The sequence below is a fragment of the Saimiri boliviensis genome, chromosome 8, assembly GCF_048565385.1.
Source record: "Saimiri boliviensis isolate mSaiBol1 chromosome 8, mSaiBol1.pri, whole genome shotgun sequence".
NCBI lineage: Eukaryota > Metazoa > Chordata > Mammalia > Primates > Cebidae > Saimiri > Saimiri boliviensis.
This window is the reverse complement of record NC_133456.1, coordinates 48,589,133-48,613,706: the sequence shown is the minus strand read 5'-3', so window position 1 is coordinate 48,613,706 and position 24,574 is coordinate 48,589,133. Positions and strand designations below refer to the sequence as shown.

The 24,574-nt window shown below is 43.4% G+C and overlaps 1 protein-coding gene across 4 annotated transcripts in view; it reads left to right on the top strand.

Annotated features, from left to right (window-relative positions):
* CEP97 (centrosomal protein 97) overlaps positions 1-24,574 on the top strand; it is a 68,753-nt gene that overhangs the window by 28,816 nt on the left and 15,363 nt on the right. For 2 of the 4 annotated variants that reach the window (XM_010350022.3, XM_074404444.1), the window contains exons 1-6: positions 3,240-4,159; positions 5,989-6,131; positions 7,093-7,251; positions 8,556-8,657; positions 11,538-11,651; positions 12,200-12,366. In XM_010350022.3, the coding sequence (XP_010348324.1) occupies positions 4,117-4,159; positions 5,989-6,131; positions 7,093-7,251; positions 8,556-8,657; positions 11,538-11,651; positions 12,200-12,366 (728 nt within the window). In that variant the 5' untranslated portion in view covers positions 3,240-4,116. Of the gene's footprint in view, positions 1-3,239; positions 4,160-5,988; positions 6,132-7,092; positions 7,252-8,555; positions 8,658-11,537; positions 11,652-12,199; positions 12,367-24,574 lie in introns of those variants that run through there. The other 2 variants (XM_074404443.1, XM_010350021.3) reach the window with 2 other exon arrangements.

The following is a 24,574-nucleotide window of genomic DNA, read 5'->3' as shown; positions in this document are numbered from 1 at the left end:
CATCCAGTTAAATTTGAATTTCGGATAAACAACACTTTTTTAAGTATAGCTGTGTCCTAAATATTGCATTTAAGATTGCAACATGAATATTTGGGACATACTTATACTAAAACATTATTTATTGTTTTGTTTTGAGAGGGAGTTTCGCTCTTGTTACCCAGGCTGGAGTGCAATGGCACGATCTCGGCTCACTGCAACCTCCGCCTCCTGGGTTCAGGCAATTCTCCTGCCTCAGCCTTCCGAGTAGCTGGGATTACAGGCACGTGCCACCATGCCCAGCTAATTTTTTGTATTTTTAGTGGAGACGGGGTTTCACCATGTTGACCAGGATGGTCTCGATCTCTTGACCTCGTGATCCACCCGCCTCAACCTCCCAAAGTGCTGGGATTACAGGCTTGAGCCACCGCACCTGGCCCAAGTGAGAAGTTTTGAGAGGGGAATAACATGCTAAAAGGCATTGTTTTACTTAGATCATGCCAGTAACTGTGGGCAGATGAATTAAAGATGGCAAAGATCAGGGTAATCAGCTGTTGTAGGGATCAAGTATACTGTGCTGAAAGGGAAGGCTTTCTCGTAGGGCCTCGGCCTGCCAGAGAAACATTACCTTACTGAGAGGTTCATAGTTTTAATAGTTTAGAAGGATCCTAATTTGGTTGGAGCCTATAGTGTTTAACATTATATGCAAAATAAGGCAGTTTAAAACGTAGCAATTTGATTTTAGGTGTAAAGGCTGTTATTTGAAGCACAGAAGAGTTTCTGTGCTGTAATTTTAGAGGGTTGCTGAGTCACTTGCGCATGTGAGACCTTGCCCAGGAACGTCTGGCTGGCTAATCTCTTTAAGAGCTGTGACTATACTTAGCCCCATGAAAAAAAAAGCCCTTTGGTCCTTTCCTGTGGATTCTAGGGCAGATGAACCAGGCAAAGTAATGTTTTAGCTTTTGCTGTAAACTTGCAGGAACCTGTGCTTCTTAAGTACCTTTTAAGCTTCCAGGACCTTCCTACCAAGTAATTACCTTGTGTTAGGGACGGGGCTGTGCTGCCTCGGAAAACACCCTCCGCGCAGGCTGACCCCACTCGCTCAGGCTGATCCCACCCGCTCAGGCTGACCCCACCCACCTCTGATTGCTCTGCGGCCGCATTCCTGAACCCCTACCTAGGCGCCACATCAAGGTTGCCAGATAATTAAGCAAAGCCTAATTACAGCTATCGGGGCAGCACGGGCAGCTCCAGGGAGGACAGCGAAAACATGTTGGTTATCCATACTTGTAATAATTCCTGTTGGACATATATCTGTAAAAAATCCTGGTTTCTGTCTTTTTTTAAAGACTGCTGCCACAAAAGTCACAGGATAGTGTATTGTAGGTCTGTTATAATTTAACAAACTATCTCAGTTTGTGCCTGTTACCGGTAAGCAGATTATGCCCCTCTCACCCTATATAAACCCCTGGTGGTGTAAGCTCAGGGCTGCCTCCTCTGTTACGGAGCAGCCCGGCAGGTTAATAAAATTTTCCTGCCGGGCGCGGTGGCTCAAGCCTGTAATCCCAGCACAGGCCGGGAGGCCGAGGCGGGTGGATCACGAGGTCAAGAGAGCGAGATCATCCTGGTCAACACGGTGAAACCCCGTCTCTACTAAAAATACAAAAAATCAGCTGGGCGTGGTGGCGCGTGCCTGTAATCCCAGCTACTCAGGAGGCTGAGGCAGGAGAATTGCCTGAACCAAGGAGGCGGAGGTTGCGGTGAGCCGAGATCGCGCCATTGCACTCCAGCCTGGGTAACAAGAGCGAAACTCCGTCTCAAAATAAATAAATAAATAAATAAATAAATAATAAATTTAAAAAATGCTCTTGCCTCACTTTGGGTCTATTCTCCTTTTGCTCAGCTACCCTTACACCTTACTAGATTGGAAAAAACTGTAAACCCTTTCTCCCAGATTCGTATGGCCTATTCCAGGGAATAAGGGTTAACATAGGCAGTATTCAGGCTTGCTTTTTTCTTTTTTGTTTTGAGGAGGAGTTTTGCTCTTGTTGCCCAGGCTGTAGCGCAGTGGCAGGATTTCAGTTAACTGCAACCTCTGCCCCCTAGGTTCAAGTGATTCTCCTCCCTCAGCCTCCCAAGTAGCTGGGATTACATGCATGTGCCACCATTTTGCATTTTTAGTGCAGATGGGGTTTCATTACGTTGGCCCGGCTGGTTTTGAACCCCTAGCCTCAGGAGATCCACCCGCCATGGCCTCCCAAAGTGCTGGAATTACAGGGTGAGCCACGTCACCTGACCTTGCTTTGTTCTTACACATATAGTAAGATTGTGTTCTCTAGGTAAGGAGTTTCTTGGTTAGAAGGAAAAATCATCAATTTCCCCTTCAGAACTAGGAAATTTGTCTTTAGACCAAAAGAGCAGGAAGCAAGATTCGAAAGGAGTGAAAAAAAAGTGTAGAGAGATAGGAGAACCCAGGAAGGAAGGAATGCTTAGAGAATCCAGTGCCTGGAAATCTAGAAGCATCAGTTACTAGATTTTCCCAAGCAAAAATAATCAGACTTTGTTGTTTCCTGTTTCATAAAGACAGGAGTTCGAAATAAGGGTTGCAAGAGGAAATGGGAGAGTTGGTAGTAGAAAGCAGAAGCTCTTTTCGTATACTGTTTAGTTTCTTTCTTTCTTTTTTTTTGAGACGGAGTCTCGGTTTGTCGCCAGGCTGGAGTGCAGTGGCGTGATCTCTACTCACTGCAACCTCCGCCTCTCAGCTTCAAGCGATTCTCCCGCCTCAGCCAGCTGGGAATACAGGTGCACACTAGTTTCTCACTTCCTGTGAGCACTTCTTCGTTACCACCTGCAGCCTGTGCTAATGTCTTCACCTTTTGCTTTTCAACTGTTCAGAGTCTACCCATCAAAAGATGGGTACATTTCACTTCCTCCATTAAGTTTTCACTGAAGATTTCAGATTCTATTTCTTTCTTCATTCCCTGAAATCTTACTGAGTTCAATTACAATAACACCATTTAGCATATAATAGTTGTATCAAAAAAGGCGTGGCTCGTGTTTGTAATCTCAGCATTTTGAGGGGCCCAGGCAGAAGGATCACTTGAGCTCAGAATTTGAAGGCCAGCTTGGGCAAAAATAAATAAAAAAATAGTCTCTTAAAAAAAAAAAAAGTGTGAGCCTACTGCCTTTTAACCGGGCAACATAATTCTTGAAGTTGGAAACTATATATATATATATATATATTTTTTTTTTTAGACAGAGTTTTGCTCTTGTTGTCCAGGCTGGAGTGCAATGGCCCGATCTAGGCTCATTGCAACCTCCGCCTCCCGGGTTCAAGTGATTCCCCTGCCTCAGCCTCCAGAGTAGCTGAAATTACAGTCATGCGCCACCATGCCTGGCTAATTTTGTGTTTTTAGTAGAGACGGGGTTTCTCCATGTTGGTCAGGCTGGTCTGAACCTCAGGTGATCCGTTTGCGTCGGCCTCCCTAAGTGCTGGGATTACAGGCGTAAGGCACCGCGCCCGGCCTGGAGACTGTATTTTAAATTTATTTTGACTACCCCCTGGAAAAGCTCTTGGTTCATACTTACAGCCCTAAGTCGAAAGATTTGTCAAATATTCAAGAACAACCACTTAAAAATATCGTATAAAAGTTTCTACTTGAGCATGCTTTACTTTTACTTAAATAAACTCTCAAATAAAATGCATTCACTTTTATGAACTCAACAAGATCGCTCATTCCTATAGCGGAGTTGAAGTTGCAGCTTATTCACAATCATCAAAAGAATGGAGTAGTTCCCACAGACTTCCAGCAATGAGCTGTCAAATTCAGTCTGCATTCAGTAGCCTCCTTACAATCGTCCCGACGGCAGAAGTATCAAGTTCCGCCAACACCTGGACAAGGAAGTGAAATGACCAACAAATAAAGCAGTTAACCCACGTCAAGCGAGTGGACCAGGGTCCCTGAGCTCACCGCTCTCAAGTGCTAACTGCGGCTTCACCTCGTTAGGCGTGAGCAGCCGATTGGGCCGTCTGGGAGCCGTGCATCCTGGGAGTTGTAGTTTCCGGCTCCCTCCTTCAGACTACAAGCTCCACAGAGCGGCGGGAGGACGGTTGCCTGGTGTTATTAGCAAGCAGCAAGTATGGCGGTGGCGCGCGTGGACGCGGGTTTGCCTCCCGGAGAAGGTAAGGTGATGCCTACCCCTGAGTCCTAAAGTTTACTCCATGGAGCCGAATCAAACAGTGGAGAAGAGAAAGCCTAGGTTTAGAGCTGAGTTCTGGACCAGTTCTTTTGATGCGGGGCTGTGGTCGTCGCGGAGGCGCTCTACCTTCTGGGAGTTGTAGTTCGCCTGCCGTGCCCAGCTCTCTGGCATCGCGGTGAGGGCCGAGGCGGGGACTACAGCCCCCAGAAGCCTTCGCGCGGCCCGGCGCCCTGGCTCCCGCGCTCCCGACGCTGAGGAGGCGGTGGGTTTCGGGCTGAGATGACCTTTCTTGGCCGTTTACTTTGATAGTTTGAGTCCTGGCTGCCTAAGCGAAATGTGTGGGATCTCCGTCTTTTGGTTCACACATCCCCCTTTCTCCTTGGTTTCCGGAATGTTCAGGAAAACCTCCCTTCGGAGACCGTTGCCTAGACTGGCTTTGAACCCTTCCTCGGAGGTTGCCAGTGGCCGCGGTAAAATCCAGGGGATGAATGCAGAGTCCGCAGTTCCGTGCTCCCCGTTCTTCACACGGGTCCGCGGGTCGAGTCTGGGCGCCGCCCAGTGGAGCGCAGGAGTGTGTGGGTGCCTCCGTGGCCCGGAGCTGGCTCTTCGGGGAGCCGGACGCGAGCTCCTTTTGTTTCGGTCACCGCTCCGAGGCCGGACGGCTGCCGGTCCTCCGAGGCGGAGGCGGGGCCCGGGGTTCGAGGCGCGCCTTCCCGGCCGAGACCCGGCGTGCATTCTCCGGGGGCCGCCGGTTCCCGCGGACCGGGTCGGCGGGGCCCTCGGAGCCGCTGGCCGACCTTGGAACCGGGACAGCACACGGCTTTCCCCGGATTTTCACAGGGGCCCCCGATTCTGCCGCGCGGAGAGCCGTTAGACGCCGGGAAAACGGCCCCGCGCTCCGGGACAGCGGCCTGGCGTCGTGACCGCCCGCGGGGGCCCGGATCCGGCTGTGAATTCCAGACTGGCCGTGTCTCCGGCCCGCCCGCTGTCGGAGGTCGGCCGCCTCTCCAGCTCCCCGGGGCTGCGTCGCTGCTGACAGCAGTTCACAGGGACACAGCACTTTTGATGGCCCAGACCCAGTTCTCAGTGTTTTCGTTTTTATTTTATTATTTAACACTAGCTCATTTTCTCTGTAGAACTCCATTTATAAGGCAGGTATTACCCCATTTTACAGAGTAGAAAAGTGAGCCCCAAAGAAATCAATCCTTTGTCTACTATACCACAGTGGTTAACTGGTAGAGGCAGGGTTTGAACGTGGGTCTATGTTGTACTAAAGTGCTCTATTGAGTGCCCTGTGCCAGGAAAGGGGCTAAGTGCTGTTCATGATGTCTTTTTAATTCCCATGTCAAACTAGTGAAATAGATATATTATCCTATTTTATGGGCGAATTAGTTGAACTATACTTTGATTTTCAAAATCCGTTTGGGCACTTTAGAATGTGTTGGCAGTTAGGCTGTAAGCTGCTGGATTGCAGTCAAAGGTTTAGTAACATTTAAACAATAGTATCATTACTTGGGCACAACAAATGGAAGTAATCGTTCATATTTAGATGTGAAGATTTCCAAAGTATATCATACAAACTTGAGACTATCACAAATCGAGTTTTAATTTGATATTTCTGAAGAAAAATGAGTAATCCAGTCTGGTCATTTAGAACTCAAGATTGCCTTAATTTTACAGTGTTGATATTCCTTATGCGCTACCGTTTTTTAACTTGAAATATATACAAATCTTATAATTCTACCCCTCTAGTCAGCTGTTGTAGATGTTTTATTTTATCTGTGTTTTCTAACACTTCCGTTTCTTTTCAAGGATCAGTGGTCAATTGGTCAGGGCAGGGACTACAGAAATTAGGTCCAAATTTACCCTGTGAAGCTGATATTCACACTTTGATTCTGGATAAAAATCAGATTATTAAACTGGAAAATCTGGAGAAATGCAAACGATTAATACAGGTGGGTATTGCAGTTTGGGAAATGGTTGCATGGGACCAATTTAGTATTAAAACAATAAAATAACCTGACTAAAAGTAACTGTGCAGGCCTAAAAAGCACTAATTGTTGCCTTAAATTTTTACATGACAGTTTCTTCTGAAGGTGAACATACATGTACTACATTGAGAGTAGATTAGGAAAAGAAGCACTGTTAAGAAAAGGAAGCATTTTATGTTGGCAAAATACTAGGTTACTAAAGTAACCTTTTACTTCATGATGGAGGCAAAGAGTTCGTTCATTCCTTCATTTAAGAAACGGTTACTGAGTCCCACTTATATGTCTGGTGCTGTATTAAGTTTTGACTGAGAGACTGTAAGAACTCTATTCCGTGGAACTTACATTCTCAAATTGTTGCTGTGTTAAAAATGTCTTAGTAGTGGGAGGAGGTCTGATCACTGAGCTTTCTCTGTGTTTTCTTTTTTTTTTTTTTTTTGAGACGGAGTTTCGCTCTTGTTACCCAGGCTGGAGTGCCATGGCGCGATCTCGGCTCACCGCAACCTCCGCCTCCTGGGTTCAGGCAATTCTCCTGCCTCAGCCTCCTGAGTAGCTGGGATTACAGGCACGCACCACCACGCCCAGCTAGTTTTTTGTATTTTTAGTAGAGACGGGGTTTCACCATGTTGACCAGGATGGTCTCGATCTCTCGACCTCGTGATCCACCCACCTCGGCCCCCCAAAGTGCTGGGATTACAGGCTTGAGCCACCGCGCCCGGCCGCTTTCTCTGTGTTTTCTATTGCTCAGGGACAACAGCAAAAAACAGATAGTCATATTAGAATATTTAGACAACGTATGTGAAATATACAAAAGGAGTTTGTCTATTTGAGAGTGTTTGGCTATCTGAATAAACCTTTTAAGTCACTTGAAAGTAAAATATTTTATATATGTTATTCCTAAAAATAACAATATGTTTCCTTTTCACAGTTATCAGTGGCTAATAATCGGCTGGTTCGGATGATGGGTGTGGCCAAACTGACGTTGCTTCGTGTATTAAATTTACCTCATAATAGCATTGGCAATGTGGAAGGGCTAAAGGAACTAGTACATCTGGAATGGCTGAATTTGGCAGGAAATAATCTTAAGGTGAATGGTTTCTTTTTTGTTTACAAAACTATTCTGCATTAAAAAATTCAAGCAATGTAGAAATAAGCCAAATTAAAAAGTGAAAGTACCTACTCCCACTCTCCAGGGATAATCTCTGTTAAACCAAAAATAAATTTTATTTTGAAATATATGATATGGTATAATTTTTTTTAAGTGTTAACAAAGAATCTATATTGTATTAAAGAAAAGTAGATCAAACCTTAAAGTGTTTAGGAAGGAGACTATATCATGATGAATTAAGCTTTAAGTAGATGTTTAATGCTATAATGGAGAATATGCAGTTTGAAAAGTCAGGAGATCTGAATTCTGGTCCTACTTCTACCACTTAGTAACTGTGTAATTTTGGGTAAATTAATACATATTTCTGTGTCTTATTTTTGATATGCTAGCTGAGAGGACTAGATTAAATGATACTAATAGCTGCCTTTTATTAAGCCATTAATGTATATGAGCTACTGTTCTAAGCATTTATCTATGTTAACTTATTCGATCTCATGGCAGCATATGAAGTAGATATAGATATTATGCCTGTTATAAAGGTGAGGAAAGTGAAGCACAGAGAAGTTAAGTAACTTGCTTGAGGTTACAGAGCTACGATGTTGCACTGCCAGAATATAAATCCAGGCTATTTGGTCTCAATCTAAAGTTGTAAACTCTGTTCTATACCAAATGTCATATATTATTACTATGATTTCTTTTTCTTTTTCTCTTCTTTTTTTTTTTTTTTGAGACAGAATTTCGCTCTTGTTGCCAGGCTAGAGTGCAGTGGCATGATCTCAGCTCACTGCAACCTCCGCCTCCTGGGTTCAAGTGATTCTCCTGCCTCAGCCTCCTGAATAGCTGGGATTACAGGTGCCGCCACCACACCTGGCTAATCTTTTGTGTTTTTTTTAGTAGAGATGGGTTTCACCATGTTGGCCAGGCTAGTCTTGAACTCCTGACCTCAGATGATCTGCTCGCTTTAGCCTCCCAAAGTGTTGGGATTACAGGCATGAGCCACAGTGCCTGGCTATTACTAAGGTTTCTTCAAGCTGTAAATATCTTGGATAGTATGATTCATTTGGTAGCCCTCTACTCCTAGAGAGATAATGAAAGTGTAAGTTTACAACGTGACAATCTACTAAATTCTGTTAGTACTGCCCCCTTTTCTCTTGCTAAGTTCTTCTACTCTGCTTCTAATAATAAGAGAAGGCCAGACACTCTTTCAGCTACAAAGAACTAGGGAATAATTTTATGTTTTGATTTTGTTTTCATTAAATAATGCGATGCTTTTCTTGTGATAGGCCATGGAACAGATCAATAGCTGCACAGCTCTACAACATCTCGATTTATCAGATAATAACATATCTCAGATAGGTGATCTATCTAAATTGGTATCCCTGAAAGTAAGTATGTTTTCTATGTCATTTGTTAAGTTTTATACCAAAATACCAAGAGAAAGCCATCTTATTGACCTAAAATTAGCCTACTGTATATGAACAGATTATTTTCTTTATGATAAGAATTATGGGCTGGGTATGGTGGGTCATGTCTGTAATCCCAGAACTTTGGGAGGCTGTGGATTGTAGATGGCTTGAGCTCAGGAGTTTGAGACCAGCCTGGGCAACATGGCAAAGCCCCATCTCTACTAAAAATACAAAAAATTAGTGGGGCATAGTGGTGTGGGACTGTAGTCCCAGCTACTCAGCTGAGGCGGGATTGCTTGAGCCCGGGAGGTGGAGGTTACAGTGACCTGAGATTGGGCCATGGCACTCTAGCCTGGGCGACAGAGTCAGACTCTGTCTCAAAACAAAACAAAACAAAACAAAACAAAAAACGGAAATAAGGAATTATGTTAGAATACCAGAAATTAAGTATGGAACGTTTCGTTGTTAGTTCTGTAACTAATTTATTTGATGTGAAACTGGCCATTGTAGTTAAGGTTAATTTTACTGACAATTTTCTGAACATGATGGAATTCCCTGGATGCCCAACCAACCAATGCTAGTAGCTTTATTTATTATATAGTACATAATCTTTGGTGAGGTTGAGATTCATCATTCCTGAATTTGAGTCTGTCTTCATTTTTGAGACAGAGTCTTGCTCTGTCACCCAGGCTGGAGTGTAGTGGTTCGATCTCACTTGACCTCCCAGGCTCAAGCAATTCTCTCACCTCTGCCTCCCAAGTAGCTAGGACCATAGGCGTGTGTACATCAGCACACCTAGCTAATTTTTTGAGTTTTTATAGAGATAAGATCTTTTTTGTTATTGTTCTTTTTTGAGATGGAGTTCTGCTCTGTCACTCAGGCTGGAGTGTAGTTGTGCAGTCTTGGCTCACTTCAACTTCTGCTTCCTGGGTTCAAGTGATTCTTCTTCAGCCTCCTGAGTAGCTGGGATTATAGGCACCCGCCACCACGCCTGGCTAATTTTTATATTTTTAGTAGAGATGGGGTTTCACCACGTTGGCCTGGCTGATCTTGAACTCCTGACCTCACATGATCCTCTTGCCTTGGCCTCCCAAAGTGTTGGGATTACAAGCATGAGCCACTGCACCTGGCCAGAGATGAGATCTTATTCTGTTGCCCAGACTGGTCTCAAACTTCTGGACTCATGCAGTCCTTCTGCCTCAGCCTCTTAAAGTGCTAGGATTACATGTGTGAGCCACCGAGCTGGCTGAGTCTTTTTTTTTTTTTTTTTAATTCAGGGTTGCTATTTTTAAAGTAATAGGTATTAGTTAATTACCAAAATTAGTTTCACTTAAAAAAAAATAAACATGTAAGGCTGGGCTCAGTGTCTCACACATGTAATCCCAGAACTTTGGGAGGCCGAGGCAGGTGGATCAGAAGGTCAGGAGATTGAGACCATCCTGGCCAACATGGTGAAACCCCATCTCTACTAAAATACAAAAAACTAGCCAGGCATGGTGACACGTGCCTGTAGTCCCAGCTACTCGGGAGGCTGAGGCAGGAGAATCAATTGAAGCCAGGAGTCGGAGGTTGCGGTGAGCCGAGATTGCGCCACCGCGCTCTAGCCTGGTGACAGAGCCAGACTCCATCTCAAAAAAAACAAAAAACATGTAGCATAAAGCACTTTTTATGGAGGGAAATGTATCATGCAGTCACATAAGTAACGGTTGAAATCATAGTCTTGAAAAACATATGTAGGACATTTTAAATATTGTTTGTTGCCTTTGGTTATTATTAGCATCAGATGTATTCATTAAGCCCTAGAAGCAGTATCTTAGTTCAGTTTTTCCCAGATCTTTAGCAGAAATCATTTTTAGCAATAATTATTCTAAACAATTATATGTAGCCAGATGCTTCCCTGATACATGCTGAAAGAATTCAAATGAGCTAAAGATGATTGAATGTTTGTGGGTTTTTTTGTGTTTTTTGTTTGTTTGTTTTGTTTTTCCCCTGGAATAGAAGCACGTTTATCTGATCAGAATCCTGGGTGTTCAGTTTCGAGTTTATTCTTGTTTGTTGCTGACTTAATGTGAGTCAGCTTCATCTAAAAGTGACATATTCTGCCTTCCTCTAGTTTTTAGTTACTGAGAGAATACAGTTGCTAATATGGGTTGTAGGTTGTCACTCTCTTTTTTAGAAAATGTACTTTATATGTGGTTGTTTTAATGCTTTTTTTTTTTTTTTTTTTTTTTAACTTGAGACACCAGAATCTTGCTGTCACCCAGGCTTGAGTGCAGTGGTGCAATCATGGCTTACTGTAGCCTCAACCTCCTGGTCTCAAGCGATCCTACTACCTCAGCACTCCCTAGTAGCTGGGACTACAGGTGCACCCCGTCATGCCTGGCTGATTTTTTGATTTTTAGTAGGTAAAAGGTCTCACTATGTTGTCCAGGCTGGTCTCAAACTCCTGGGCTAAAGCAATCTTCCCTCCTTGGCCTCCCAAAATGCTGGGATTATAGGCAAGAGCCACCACATGTGGCCTGTATTTTGATGTTTTAAAAGAAACTGAACAAGTATGTTAGAAATTGCTCAGTGTCTCATAACATAAATCTCATAGCATGCCTAGTTGCCTTGCCAACAATGTGTTTTAAGGCAAGTCTTTAAAGTATCTGGAGCTTAGGATGTTGGTATGGAAGCAGAGAGTTGGACCAGAAGAACATCAAGGACCCTTCTAGCATTAACAGTCTTTGATTTGTGTGTGATGAGAAATATAATAAAGTAGATTCTTTTATGCTTATATATGCCATTTTGGTGTTGTCACAATAGGCCAATTTATTTGTAATCTTTTTATTTGTAATTCACACTGTTTTTACTTTCAAGACCCTGCTTTTACATGGAAACATCATCACCTCTCTTAGAATGGCACCTGCTTACCTACCCAGAAGTCTTGCTATACTTTCTTTGGCAGAAAATGAAATCCGAGACTTAAATGAGGTAAAATTTGAGGGTATTTTTGAGATTCAGGAAGCTGGAAAGTCCAGGAAAGACACTGGAGAGGGTTGTGAGCTTGCTTTTAGACTGTGAGCATCCTGGAAGAAACTTCGCTTCAGATGAAGCGCTTGCCTCTAGATAATCATTAGTTTTCTTTCCACTTTTACTTATTGTCGGTGGGTCATTAAGATCTAATTTCCTTTGTAAAGTTGTAATTATCATTCCATTGGGAAGTGATTGGTGGTAGAGGGACATCTACCTCATGAGGGTTTATAAGACTCCCTGTCGAACTTTCCTGGCTGCTGTGCTGTTTTCAAAATAGGGTTCTTTCTGCTAGGAAACAGTGCGCTGATACTTGCTAAGGGATTTTGTGCAGCAGGGACGGATAGCTATATTGTTGGAATTTTGGAAGTCAGTGTATACTTGTCACTTTTCAGAACAAGAGGGAAATTATCACATTCTCAAATGCTGCCAAAGATGTGTAATCAGTGGAAACCTCGTGCTTGACACTGAATAGTCCTTTTGTTCAACAAAGATATCTTTTGTTCCAGATCTCTTTTTTGGCATCCTTAACTGAATTGGAACAGTTGTCGATTATGAACAATCCTTGTGTGATGGCAACACCTTCCATCCCAGGATTTGACTATCGGCCGTACATCGTCAGCTGGTGCTTAAACCTCAGAGTCCTAGATGGATATGTGATTTCTCAGAAGGAAAGGTGAACATGCCCTTTTTAACATGACAAATGTTACTGAAAAGACCATTTCTAGTTTACTACAGATTAATAGAGGTATTTCTTCAAATGTGCATTTAGAAATTAAGAGTATTACTATAGTTATACGGCAGACTATGTGCTGGTCATTTAGGATTTTCTGTCATTTCTAAAAAAGGATAGGAAATAAATATTGGCCTGGTGCAGTGGCTCGTGCCTGTAATCCTCATGCTTTGGAAAGCCGAGGCAGGAGGATGGCCTGAGCCCAGGAGTTTGAGACCAGCCTGGGCAATATAGGGAGGCTGCATCTCTAAAAAAAATAATAATTAGCTGGGCATGGTGGTACACATCTGTAGTCCTAGCTACTTAGGAAGCTGAGGTGGGAGGATTGCTTGCGCCCAGGAATTTAAAGTTACAGTGAGTTATGGTTGTGCCATTGCACTCTACCTTGGGTGACAGACAGAGACTCCGTCTCTGGAAAAAAAAAAAAAAAAAAAAAAAAAGAAAAAGAAATCTCAGCCCTGGAGGTTGGAGCTAGTAGTCTTAGTGCCCTACATACAACAATTTGATTTCTAAAAGTTCTTTTGTTAATCGGTTGTATGGAGCTTGGAACACTTTTGCATAGAAACCGTCATGTTACAACCTGTGTAGGGTGTCTCAGATCATTCTCACAAAAGCTTGTGATCTATCAAAAGCTTGTGATCTATTAATCTACCAGGGCCACAATTTTTTTTTTTTTTTTTTTTTTGAGACAGAGTCTTGCTCTGTTGCCAGGCGCCAGGCTGGAGTGCAATGACGCGATATCGGCTCAGGGCAACCTCTGCCTCCTAGGTTCAAGCAATTCTCCTGCCTCAGCCTCCTGGGTAGCTGGGACTACAGGCACGTGCCACCACGCCCAGCTAATTGTTTTTTGTATTTTTTAGTAGAGACGGGGTTTCACCATGTTGGCCAGGATGGTCTCGATCTTTTGACCTCGTGATCCGCCTGCCTCGGCCGCCCAAAGTGCTGGGATTCCCGGCCCCAGAGCCACATTTTTATTCATTTTATTTTCTATTTATCATCTAACCCCAAGTCACATAAGGGCAGTATTAGTCATATCTTCGAATTCTCCAAATACTCATTATAAAAATAACTCTGGGAAAATGCAGAGTTTTAATTTGGAACTGGTAGCACACATGGTGATTAGTCCTCTCTCCCGCTTTTTTTTTTTTTTTTTTTGAGATGGAGTTTTGCTGTTGTTGCCCAGGCTGGAGTGCAATGGCACAATCTTGGCTCACCGCAGCCTCCGCCTCCTGGGTTCAAGTGATTCTCCTGCCTCAGCCTCCTGAGTAGCTGGGATTACAGGTATGCCTGGCTAATTTTGTATTTTTGGTAGAGATGGATTTCTCCATGTTGGTCAGGCTGGCCTTCGAATTCCCGCCCTCAGGCGATTTGCCCACCTCGGCCTCCCAAAGTGCTGGGATTACAGGCATGAGCCACCGAGCCTGGCCACGTCCTCCCCTTCTTATACCTGTGAAGCGGCAGAAGTGAGAATTCCCCCATCTGTAGATCATTAAGAGTTTCTGTGGCTTGGAGCTGGGACTCCTACAGAATGGAGTCTTCTGGATCCTGGCACATGATCAGTAGAATCAGAGCTTTAGGGGAGTTAAGGAACTAGGATATGGCCGGGCGTGGTGGCTCACCCTGTAATCCCAGCACTTTGGGAGGCCGAGGCGGGCGGATCACGAGGTCAAGAGATCGAGACCATCCTGGTCAACATGGTGAAACCCCGTCTCTACTAAAAATACAAAACATTAGCTGGGCATGGTGCCTGTAATCTCAGCTACTCAGGACATTGAGGCAGGAAAATTGCCTGAACCCAGGAGGCGGAGGTTGCGGTGAGCCGAGATCGCGCCATTGCACTCCAGCCTGGGTAACAAGAGCGAAACTCCGTCTCAAAAAAAAAAAAAAGAACTAGGATATGGGAAAGACGGAGTGGAATTGGGATAGTGAGAGTTGAGATTACTTTATTCTCTCTACCATGTTTCATTTCACTTTTTCCTCTCAGTACATTCAGGCATGCATTCATGGACTCAACACATACATTCTCCCTCACCAGTTTTTGTTCCTCTCCACTATAGACTGGCAGTTACTTGAGGGGTTTCCTGATGGGAGGATGGGTTATAGATTACAGACAGCATCTCTGTTCTCTGTCTCTCTGCTGTTTTGTTTAGTTCCTAAGTAAAGCAGGGGGCCGTGAGGAATGGCAGCCAGGAGCTAGATTGTGGTGGTGCTGGCGTAGGGTGAGGGACATATGTCAGGTCTAGTTTGCCTATAAGAAAGGGTGGCTTTTCCTTTTTCCTGCTGTGAATGTTGCTCTGAGAGTGAACCTTACTTTGTTTCAAACTGTGACTAGTTCTAGATCTGGAATATGGGTCTACTTGGATTATCCTTGCTACAGTTGTTGACTTTTTCTACGGGAGTAGGACTGGCAACATTTTAATGTCTGAGAGGCAGCCTGGTGATGTGGGCAGAGACAAAGCTTTGATGTAAAGAGAGACCCACAAAGAGAGGTGAGACCTGATTAGGAGAGACCAGGGAAGGCTTCACTTCTTTCTTTGCTACCTGTTAGCTATGTGGCCTTGTCAGGTTCCTTAGTGCTTTTCTGAGCCTAAGTTTCTTCATCTGTAAAATGTAAATAGCACTACTACCTAGCTTTCATGGATGTTAGGATTAAGGATGATGTATAGAATATAGAACTGGTCATATAGTAGGTGATTAATGTAATTATTATATAAGGATAGAGACTAAAGGTTGAAGAGTTTGTTGAAACTAAAGAGACTGTTAAGGCAGAAAATATTTGTTGATTGGGTAATAATGACACAAAAATCTATGTTGCTATACTGTGGAAATGGTTTTAATCCAAGTGACTTTAAGGTGAACTTGAATATTTTTTAAACTTTCTCCATAATGCTTTGCAAACATTTAATTTCAGAGACTTCAGGAGACTGGGAAGAGTGAACTCCCACCCAGGGTAGTCTCCCTTTCTGGGGTTGTCTTGCACTAAAGAAGTGTTGCAGGGTGGCTGGCAAGATGGCCAAATAGGAACAGCTCTATCTGTAGCTTCCAGCAAGATCAATGCAGAAGGCAGGTGATTTCTGCATTTCCAACTGAGATACCCAGCTGATCTCACTGGGACTGGTTAGACAGTGGGAGCAGCCCACGGAGGGTGAGCCAAAGCAGGGTGGGGCGTTGCCTCACCTGGGAAGCTTAAGGAGTCAGGGAACTCCCTCCCCTACCCAAGGGAAGCCATGAGGGACTGAGCCAGGAGGAACAGTGCACTCTGGCCCAGATGCTATGCTTTTCCCACAGTCTTTCAACCTGCAGACCAGGAGATTCCCTCTGGTGTCTACACCATGAGGGCCCTGGATTTCAAGTACAAAACTGGGTGGCCATTTGGGCAGACATTGAGCTAGCTGTGGGAGTTTTTTTTCATACCCTAGTGGTGCCTGGAATACCAGCAAGACAGAACTTCACTCCCCTGGAAAGGGGGTTGAAGCCAGGGAGCCAAGTGGTCTAGCTCAGCGCATCCCACCCCAAAGGAACCCCAGCAAGCTAAGAGCCACTGGCTTGAAATTCTCGCTGCCAGCACAGCAGTCTGAAGTTGACCTGGGAAGCTCAAGCTTGATGCGGGGAGGGGCATCTGCTGTTACTGAGGATTGAGTAGGTGGATTTCCTTCACAGTGTAAACAAAGCCTCCAGGAAGTTTGAACTGGGCAGAGCCCACCACAGTGCCTCAAAACTGCTGTAGCCAGACTGCCTCTCTAGATTCTTCTCTCTGGGCATGGAATCTCTGAAAGAAAGGCAGCAGCTCTAGTCAGGGACTTATAGCTCAAACTCTCATCTCCCTGGGACAGAGCACCTAGGGGAAGGGTTGGCTGTGGATACAGCTTCAGCAGACTTAAGTGTTCCTGCCTGCTGGCTCTGAAGAGAGCAGTGGATCTTCAGTACAGTGCTCAATCTCTGCTAAGGGACAGACTGCCTCCTCAAGTGGGTCCCTGACCACCATGCCTCCTGACTAGGAGACACCTCTCAGTAGAGGTCAACAGACATTTCATACAGGAGAGCTCCAGCTGGCATCTAGTGGATGCCCCTCTGAGAAGAAGCTTCCAGACAAAGGAACAAGAAGCAATTTTTGCTGTTTGGGGCTTCCCTGGTGATACACAGGCAAACAGGGTCTAGAGTGGACCTCCAGCAAACTCCAGCAGATCTGCAACAGAAGGGCCTGTTAGAAGGAAAAATAAAAAACAGAAAGGAAGAGCATCAACATCAACAAAAAGGACATCCACACAGAAACCCATCCAAAGGTCATCAACATCAAAGACCATAGGTAGACAAATCCACAAGGATGAGGAAAAACCAGTGGGAAAAGGCTGAAAATTTCAAAAACCAGAATGCCTTTTCTCCTCCAAAGGATCACAGCTCCTCGCCAGTAAGGGAACAAAACTGGAGGGAGAATGAGTTTGATAAATTGACAGAAGTAGTCTTCAGAAGGTGGGTAATAACAAACTTCTCCGAGCTAAAGGAGCATATTCTAACCCAATGCAGTGAAGCTAAGAACCTTGAAAAAAGGTTAGAGGAATTGCTAACTAGAATAACTAGTTTATAGAACATAAATGACCTGATGGAGCTGAAAAACACAGCACGAGAACTTCATGAAGCATATACAAGTATCAATAGCCGAATTGATCAAGCAGAAGAAAGGATATCAGAGATTGAAGATTAACTTAAATAAAGTGTGAAGACAAGATTAGAGAAAAAAGAATGAAAAGAAATAAATGAAGCCTGCAAGAAATATGGGACTATGTGAAAAGACCAAACCTACGTTTGATTGGCGTACCTGAAAGTGATGGGGAGAATGGAACCAAGTTGGAAAACACTCTTTAGGATGTTATCCAGGAGAACTTCCCCAACCTAGCAAGACAGACAAACATTCAAATTCAGGAAATACAGAGAACACCACTCCTTGAGAAGAGCAACCCCAAGACACATCATCAGATTCACCAATGTTGAAATAAAGGAAAAAATGTTAAGGGCAGCCAGAGAGAAAGGTCGGGCTGCCTGCAAAGGGACGCCCATCAGACTAACAGTGGATCTCTCTATAGAAACCCTACAAGCCAGAAGACAGTGGGGGCCAATATTCAGCATTCTTAAAATAACTTTCAACCTGGAATTTCATATCCAGCCCAAACTAAGTTTCACAAGTGAAGGAGAAATAAAATCCTTTACAGACAAGCAAATGGTGAGAGATGTTGTCACCACCAGGCCTGTCTTACAAGAGCTCCTAAAGAAAGCACTACACATGGAAAGAAACAACCAGTACCATCCACTGCAGAAACATACCAAATGATAAAGACCATTGACACTATGAAGAAACTGCAACAACTAGTGGTCAAAATAACCAGCTAGCATCATAATGATAGAATTAAATGCACACATAACAATATTAACCTTTTTTTTTTTTTTTTTTTTTTTTTTTTGAGAAGGAGTTTCGCTCTTGTTACCCAGGCTGGAGTGCAATGGCGCGATCTCGGCTCACCGCAACCTCCGCCTCCTGGGTTCAGGCAATTCTCCTGCCTCAGCCTCCTGAGTAGCTGGGATTATAGGCACGTGCCACCATGCCCAGCTAATTTTTTGTATTTTTAGTAGAGACGGGGTTTCACCATGTTGACCAGGTTGGTCTCGATCTCTCGACCTTGTGATCCGCCCGCCTCGGCCTCCCAAAGTGCTGGGATTACAGGCTTGAGCCACCGCGCCCGGCAACAATATTAACCTTAAATGTAAATGGGCTAAAAGACACAAACTGGCATTGGATAAGGAGTCAAGACCCATCTCACATGCAAAGACACACATAGTCTCAAAATAAAGGGATGGCGTATTTACCAAGCAAATGGAAAGAAAAAAAAAAAAAGCAGGGTTTGCAGTCCTAGTCTTTGACAAAACAGACTTTAAACCAACAAAGATCAAAAAAGACAAAAAGGGGCATTATATCATGGTAAGGGGATCAGTGCAACAAGAAGAGCTAACTATCCTAAATATGTATGCACCCAACACAGGAGCACCCAGATTCATAAAGTAAGTTCTTAGAGACCTACAAAGAGACTTAGACTCCCACACAAAAATAGATGGAGACTTTAACACCCCACTGTCAATATTAGACATATTAATGAGACAAAAAATTAACAAGGATTTTCAGGACTTGAACTCAGCTCTGGACCAAGAGGACCTAATAGACATCTATAGAACTCTTCACTCAAAATCAACAGAATATACATTCTTCTCAGCACCACATTACATTTATTCTAAGATTGACCACATAATTGGAAGCAAAACACTCCTAAGCAAATGCAGAAGTATGGAAATCATAACAGTCTCTCAGATCACAGTGCAATCAAATCAGAACTCAGGATTAAGAAACCCACTCAGAACCACACAACTACATGGAAACTGAACAACTTGCTACTGAATGACTACTGGCTAAATAATGAAATTAAGGCAGAAATAAATAAGTTCTTTGAAACCAATGAGAAGAAATACCCAATGTACCAGAATCTCTGGGACACAGCTAAAGCCGTGTTTGGAGGGAAATTTACGGCACTAAATGCCCACAGAAGAAAACAGGAAAGATCTAAAATTGACCCCCTAACATCATAGTTAAAAGAACTAAAGAAGCAAGAGCAAACAACTTCAAAAGTTAGCAGAAGATGAGAAATGACTAAGATCATAGCAGAAGTAAAAGAGATAGAAACATGAAACACCCTTCAAAAAAATCAGTGAATCCGGCTGGGCATGGTGGCTCATGCCTGTGATACCAGCACTTTGGAAGGCTGAGACGGGTGCATCACATGGTCAAGAGATTGAGACCATCATGGTGAAACCCCATCTCTACTAAAAATACAAAAATTAGTCAGGCATGGTGACATGTGCCTATAGTCCCAGCTAATCAGGAGGCTGAGGCAGGAGAATCACTTGAACCTGGGAGGTGGAAGTTGCAGTGAACCGAGATCGCACCACTGCACTCCAGCCCTGGGGTGACAGAGCCAGACTCTGTTTAAAAAAAAAAAAAATCCAGGAGCTGTTTTATTTATTTATTTATTTATGTTTTTAAAGATCAACAAAATAGATAGACCTCTAGCCAGACTAATGAAGAAAAGAGAAGAATCAAATAGATACAATAAAAAATGATAGGTGATATTACTACTGATCCTACAGAAATACAAACTTATCAGAGAATAGTATAAACACCTCTATGCAAATTAACTAGAGAAGAAATAGATTAATTACTGTACACATACACTAAACCAGAAAGAAGTCACATCCCTGATAGACCAATAACAAGTTCTGAATTTGAGGCAGTAATTAATAGCCTACCAACCAGAAAAACCCAGGACCAAATGGATTCACAGTGAAATTCTACCAGAGGAACAAAGGGGAGCTGATAACGTTCCTTCTGAAACTATTCCAAACAATACAAAAAGAGGGAATCCGTCCTAACTCATTTTATGAGGCCAGCATCATCCCGATACCAAAACTTGGCAGAGACAAAATAGAAAAAGAAAAATTCAGGCTAATATCCCTGATGAACATCAGTGTAAAAATCCTTAATAAAATACTGGCAAACTGAATCCAGCAGCACATCAAAAAGCTTATCTACCACGATCAAGTTGTCCTCATCCCTGGGATGCAAGGCTGGTTCAACATATGCAAATCAATAATTGTAATCAACCACATAAACAGAACCAATGATGAAAACCACATGATTAATAGATGCACAAAAGGCCTTCAATAAAATTCAGCACCCCTTCATGCTGAAACTCAATAAACTAGGTATTGATGGAACGTATCTCAAAATAATAAGAGCTATTTACGACAGACCCACAGCCAGTATTATACTGAATGGGCAAAAGCTGGAAGCATTTCCTTTGAAAACCAGTGCAAGACAAGGATGCCCTCTCTCACCACTCCTTTTCAACATAGTATTGGAAGTTCTGGCCAGGGAAATCAGGCAAGAGAAAAAAAATAAAGTGTATTTAAATAGGAAAAGAGGAAGTCAAATTGTCTCTGTTTGCAGATAACATGATTCTATATTTAGAAAACCCCATTGTCTCAGCCCAAAATCTCTGTAAGCTGATAAGCAACTTCAGCAAAGTCTCAGGATATAAAATCAATGTGCAAAAATCACAAGCATTCCTATACACCAATACCAGACAAACAGAGAGCCAAATCATGAGTGAACGCCCATTCACAATTGCTACAAAGAGAGTAAAATACCTAGGAATACAACTTACAAGAGAGGACCTCTTCAAAAAGAACTACAAACCACTGCTCAAGGAAATAAGAGAGGACACAAACAAATGGAAAAACATTCCATGCTCATGGATAGGAAGAATCAATATCATCAAAATGGCTTTACTGCCCCCCAAATTTATAAATTTGGTATTCCCATCAAGCTACCATTAACTTTCTTCACAGAATTAGAAAAAACTACTTTAAATTTCATGTGGACACAAAAAAGAGCCTGCATAGTGGAGACAATCCTAAGCAAAAAGAACAAAGCTAGAGGCATCAAGCTACCTGACTTCAAACTATACTACAAGACTGTAGTAACCAAAACAACATGGTACTGGTACCAAAGCAGATATATAGACCAGTGGAACAGAACAGTGACCTCAGAAATAACACCACACATCTACAATCATCTAATTTTTTTTTTTTTGATGGGGTTTCACCATGTTGGTCAGGCTGGTCTTGAACCCCCGACCTCAGGTGATCCGCCCACCTTGACCTCCAAAGTGCTTGGATTACAGGTGTCAGCCACCACGCCCAGCCCAATCATCTGATTTTTGATAAACCTGACAAAAACAAGAAATGGGGAAAGGATTTCTTATTTAATAAATAGTGTTGGGAAAATCAGCTAGCCATATGCAGAAAACTGGGAATGGACCCCTTCCTTACACCTTATACAAAAATTAACTCAAGGTGGATTAAAGACTTAAAGATAAGGCCTAAAACTATAAAAACCCTAGAAGAAAACCTAGGCATTGCCATTCAGGACGTAGGCATGGGCAGAGACCTCATGAGTAAAACACCAAAAGCAATGGCAACAAAAGCTAAAATTGACAAATAGGATCTAATTAAACTAAAGAGCTTCTGCACGTCAAAACAAACTAGCATGAGAATGAACAGGCACCCTACACAATGGCAGAAAATATTTGCATTCTATTCATCTGACAAAGGGCTACTATCCAGAATCTACAAAGAACTTAAACAAATTTACAAGAAAAATCAAACAACCCCATCCAAATATAGGTGAAGGATACGAACATACTCTTCTCAAAAGAAGACATTTATGCAGTCAACAAACATGAAAATAAGCTTATCATCACTGGTCCTTAGAGAAATGCAAATCCAAACCACAATGAGATACCATCTCATGCCAGTTAGAATGGCGATTATTACAAACTCGGGAAGCAACAGATGCTGGAGAGGATGTGGAGAAATAGGAACAGTTTTACAGTGTTGGGAGTGTAAATTAGCTCAACCATTGTGGAAGACAATGTGGTGATTCCTCAAGGATCTAGAACTAGAAATACCATTTGACCCAGCAATCCTATTACTGGGTATATATATACCCAAAGGATTGTAAATCATTCTACTATAAGAACACATGCACACATATATTTATTGCAGCACTGTTCACAATAGCAAAGACTTGGAACCAACCCAAATGCCCATCAATGATAGACTGGATAAAGAAAATGTGGCACATATACACCGTGAAATACTATGCAGCTATGTAAAAGGATGAGTTCATGTTCTTTGCAGGGACGTGAATGAGGCCGGAAACCATCATTCTTAGCAAACTAACAGAATAAAAAACCAAACACGGCATGTTCTCACTCATAAGTGGGAGTTGAACAATGAGAACATCTGGACACAGGGAGGGGAACATCATACGCTGGAGCCTGTTTGGGGGTGGGGAGCTAGGGGAGGGATGGCATTAGGAGAAATACCTAATGTAGGCGACAGGTTGATGGGTGCAGTAAACCACCATGGCAAGCATATACCCATGTAACAAGCCTGCACGTTTTGTGTATGTATCCCAGAACTGAAATTATAATTAAAAAAAAAAAAAGTGGGGGGCCGGGCGCGGTGGCTCAATCCTATAATCCCAGCACTTTGGGAGGCCGAGGCAGGTGGATCACAAGGTGAAGAGATCGAGACCATCCTGGTCAACATGGTGAAATGCAAAAATTAGCTGGCCGTGGTGGTGCGTGCCTGTAGTCCCAGCTACTTGGGAGGCTGAAGCAGGAGAATTGCTTGAACCCAGGAGGTGGAGGTTGCAGTGAGCCAAGATTGTGCCATTTCACTCCAGCCTGGGTAACAAGAGTGAAACTCTGTCTCAAAAAAAAAAAAAAGTATGGGAAGAAGGAGGAGGTGGGAGGGTAACTCAATGGCAACATTGTTTTTTACACTTTTTAAAAAATTGTAGAGCTATCACATAATTTAAAATACAGTTTAAAAAATGATTTTTAAAAATATCCTTATAATCACTACAGAGAATAAGACTGGAACATAACTGCACATGGTGGCTCACACTTATAGTCCCATTAGTTTGGGAGGCCAAGGTGGGTGGATTGCTTGAGCCCAGGAGTTTGAGTCCAGCCTGGGCAACATAGTGGAACCTCATCGCTACAAGAAAAAAATACAAAAAATTGTCTGAGTGTGGTGATATGTGCCTGTAGTCCCAGCGACTCAGGAGGCTGAGGTGGGAGGATTACTTGAGCCAGGGACGTGGACATTGCAATGAAATGAAATTGCACTACTCTACTCCAGCCTGGGCAACAAAGTGAGAAAAGAAAATACAATTTGCATCCAGAGGTCCCCTTTGTCACCCTCTGGTCATAACTCCCCTCCTCATTAAAAGTAACTATTATGGTAACTTTTTAATAATTCAGAAAGATTATTATTTTTTTCCTGGCTATTATGGCGTCTTCAACCAGCTTCCACTATAATAAACCTTTTTAAAAATCCAGGAACACTTGCACTTTGTTGAATGCCATTCTAGAAAAGTGTGAGGATAAAGGGCTGATACAGGACTTGGGTCTGGGGACAGGCGAGGAATGGAAGGTGGAGTTCTTTGGAAACAGGTCATGGGCAGAGCTGCTGGCCTGGATGATGCCTCCTGAACTATTGGTAGATTTTCAAGATCAATGCTGGGATGATGATAAGCAGAATGGGCATGATGATGCCCCAAATCAGGGCCCAGACGTTCAGGCACTTGGCAGTGGAAGCATAGGCCTGGGCCCCAGTCAGGTCACCAACTATCTTCCTGTCCGTAGACTTCACAGAGTAGGCGAATGCTATGAAGCCCAGGCAGCAGGAGTTCATGAAGAGGGTGTTGAACAGGGACCAGATGACATGGTCGGGCATGGACGTCTTGCTGCGGATGTGGATGTCGGGGAGCAGGGTTGTGGGATGCCCCCAGCACAGCCCCCTCATGCTCCTCCCTCAGCGTCTCATAGTTAGTGGGTAGCTGCTGTTGACAGGAGTGAAGAAGGTTTGCACAATGTGGTTCATGGTGTCTGGGGAAGACTGACTGTGGATGGGTTACTGGGATGGTTCTCAGTGGGTCCTCCCTTTCCTCAGTAGTTTTGATTTCTGTTTCTTGTTTTTGTTGTCACTGTGTTTAAGATAGAGTGTCACTCTGTTGCCCAGGCTAGAGTGCAGTGGCATGATCCTAGCTCATTGCAATCTCACCTCCTATGCTGAATGGACCTTCCTGCTTCAGCCTTCCAAGTAGCTGGAACTCAGACACATTCCACCGTGCCCAGCTCATTTTTAAATTTTTAGTACAGACCAAGTCTTGCTATTTTGCCTGGGCTGGTCTTGAACTACTGGGCTTGAGCAGTCTTTCTACCTCAGCCTCCCAAAGTACTGGGATGACCCTCCTCGCTGAGCAGTTTCTCAGAGTTAAGCACACCTATGGAGGGACGAGCATCTTTCTGAGCCACTGCACCCAGCTAGACTAACCAGAATTCAAAGACTGATAATACTAAGTGTTGCTAAAGATGTGGGGCAATTGGAACGCTCATAAACTAGAGGAGTATAAATGGTACAACTACTTTGAAAAACTAAACATACATATATACCCCGTTATCCAGCAATTTTAATT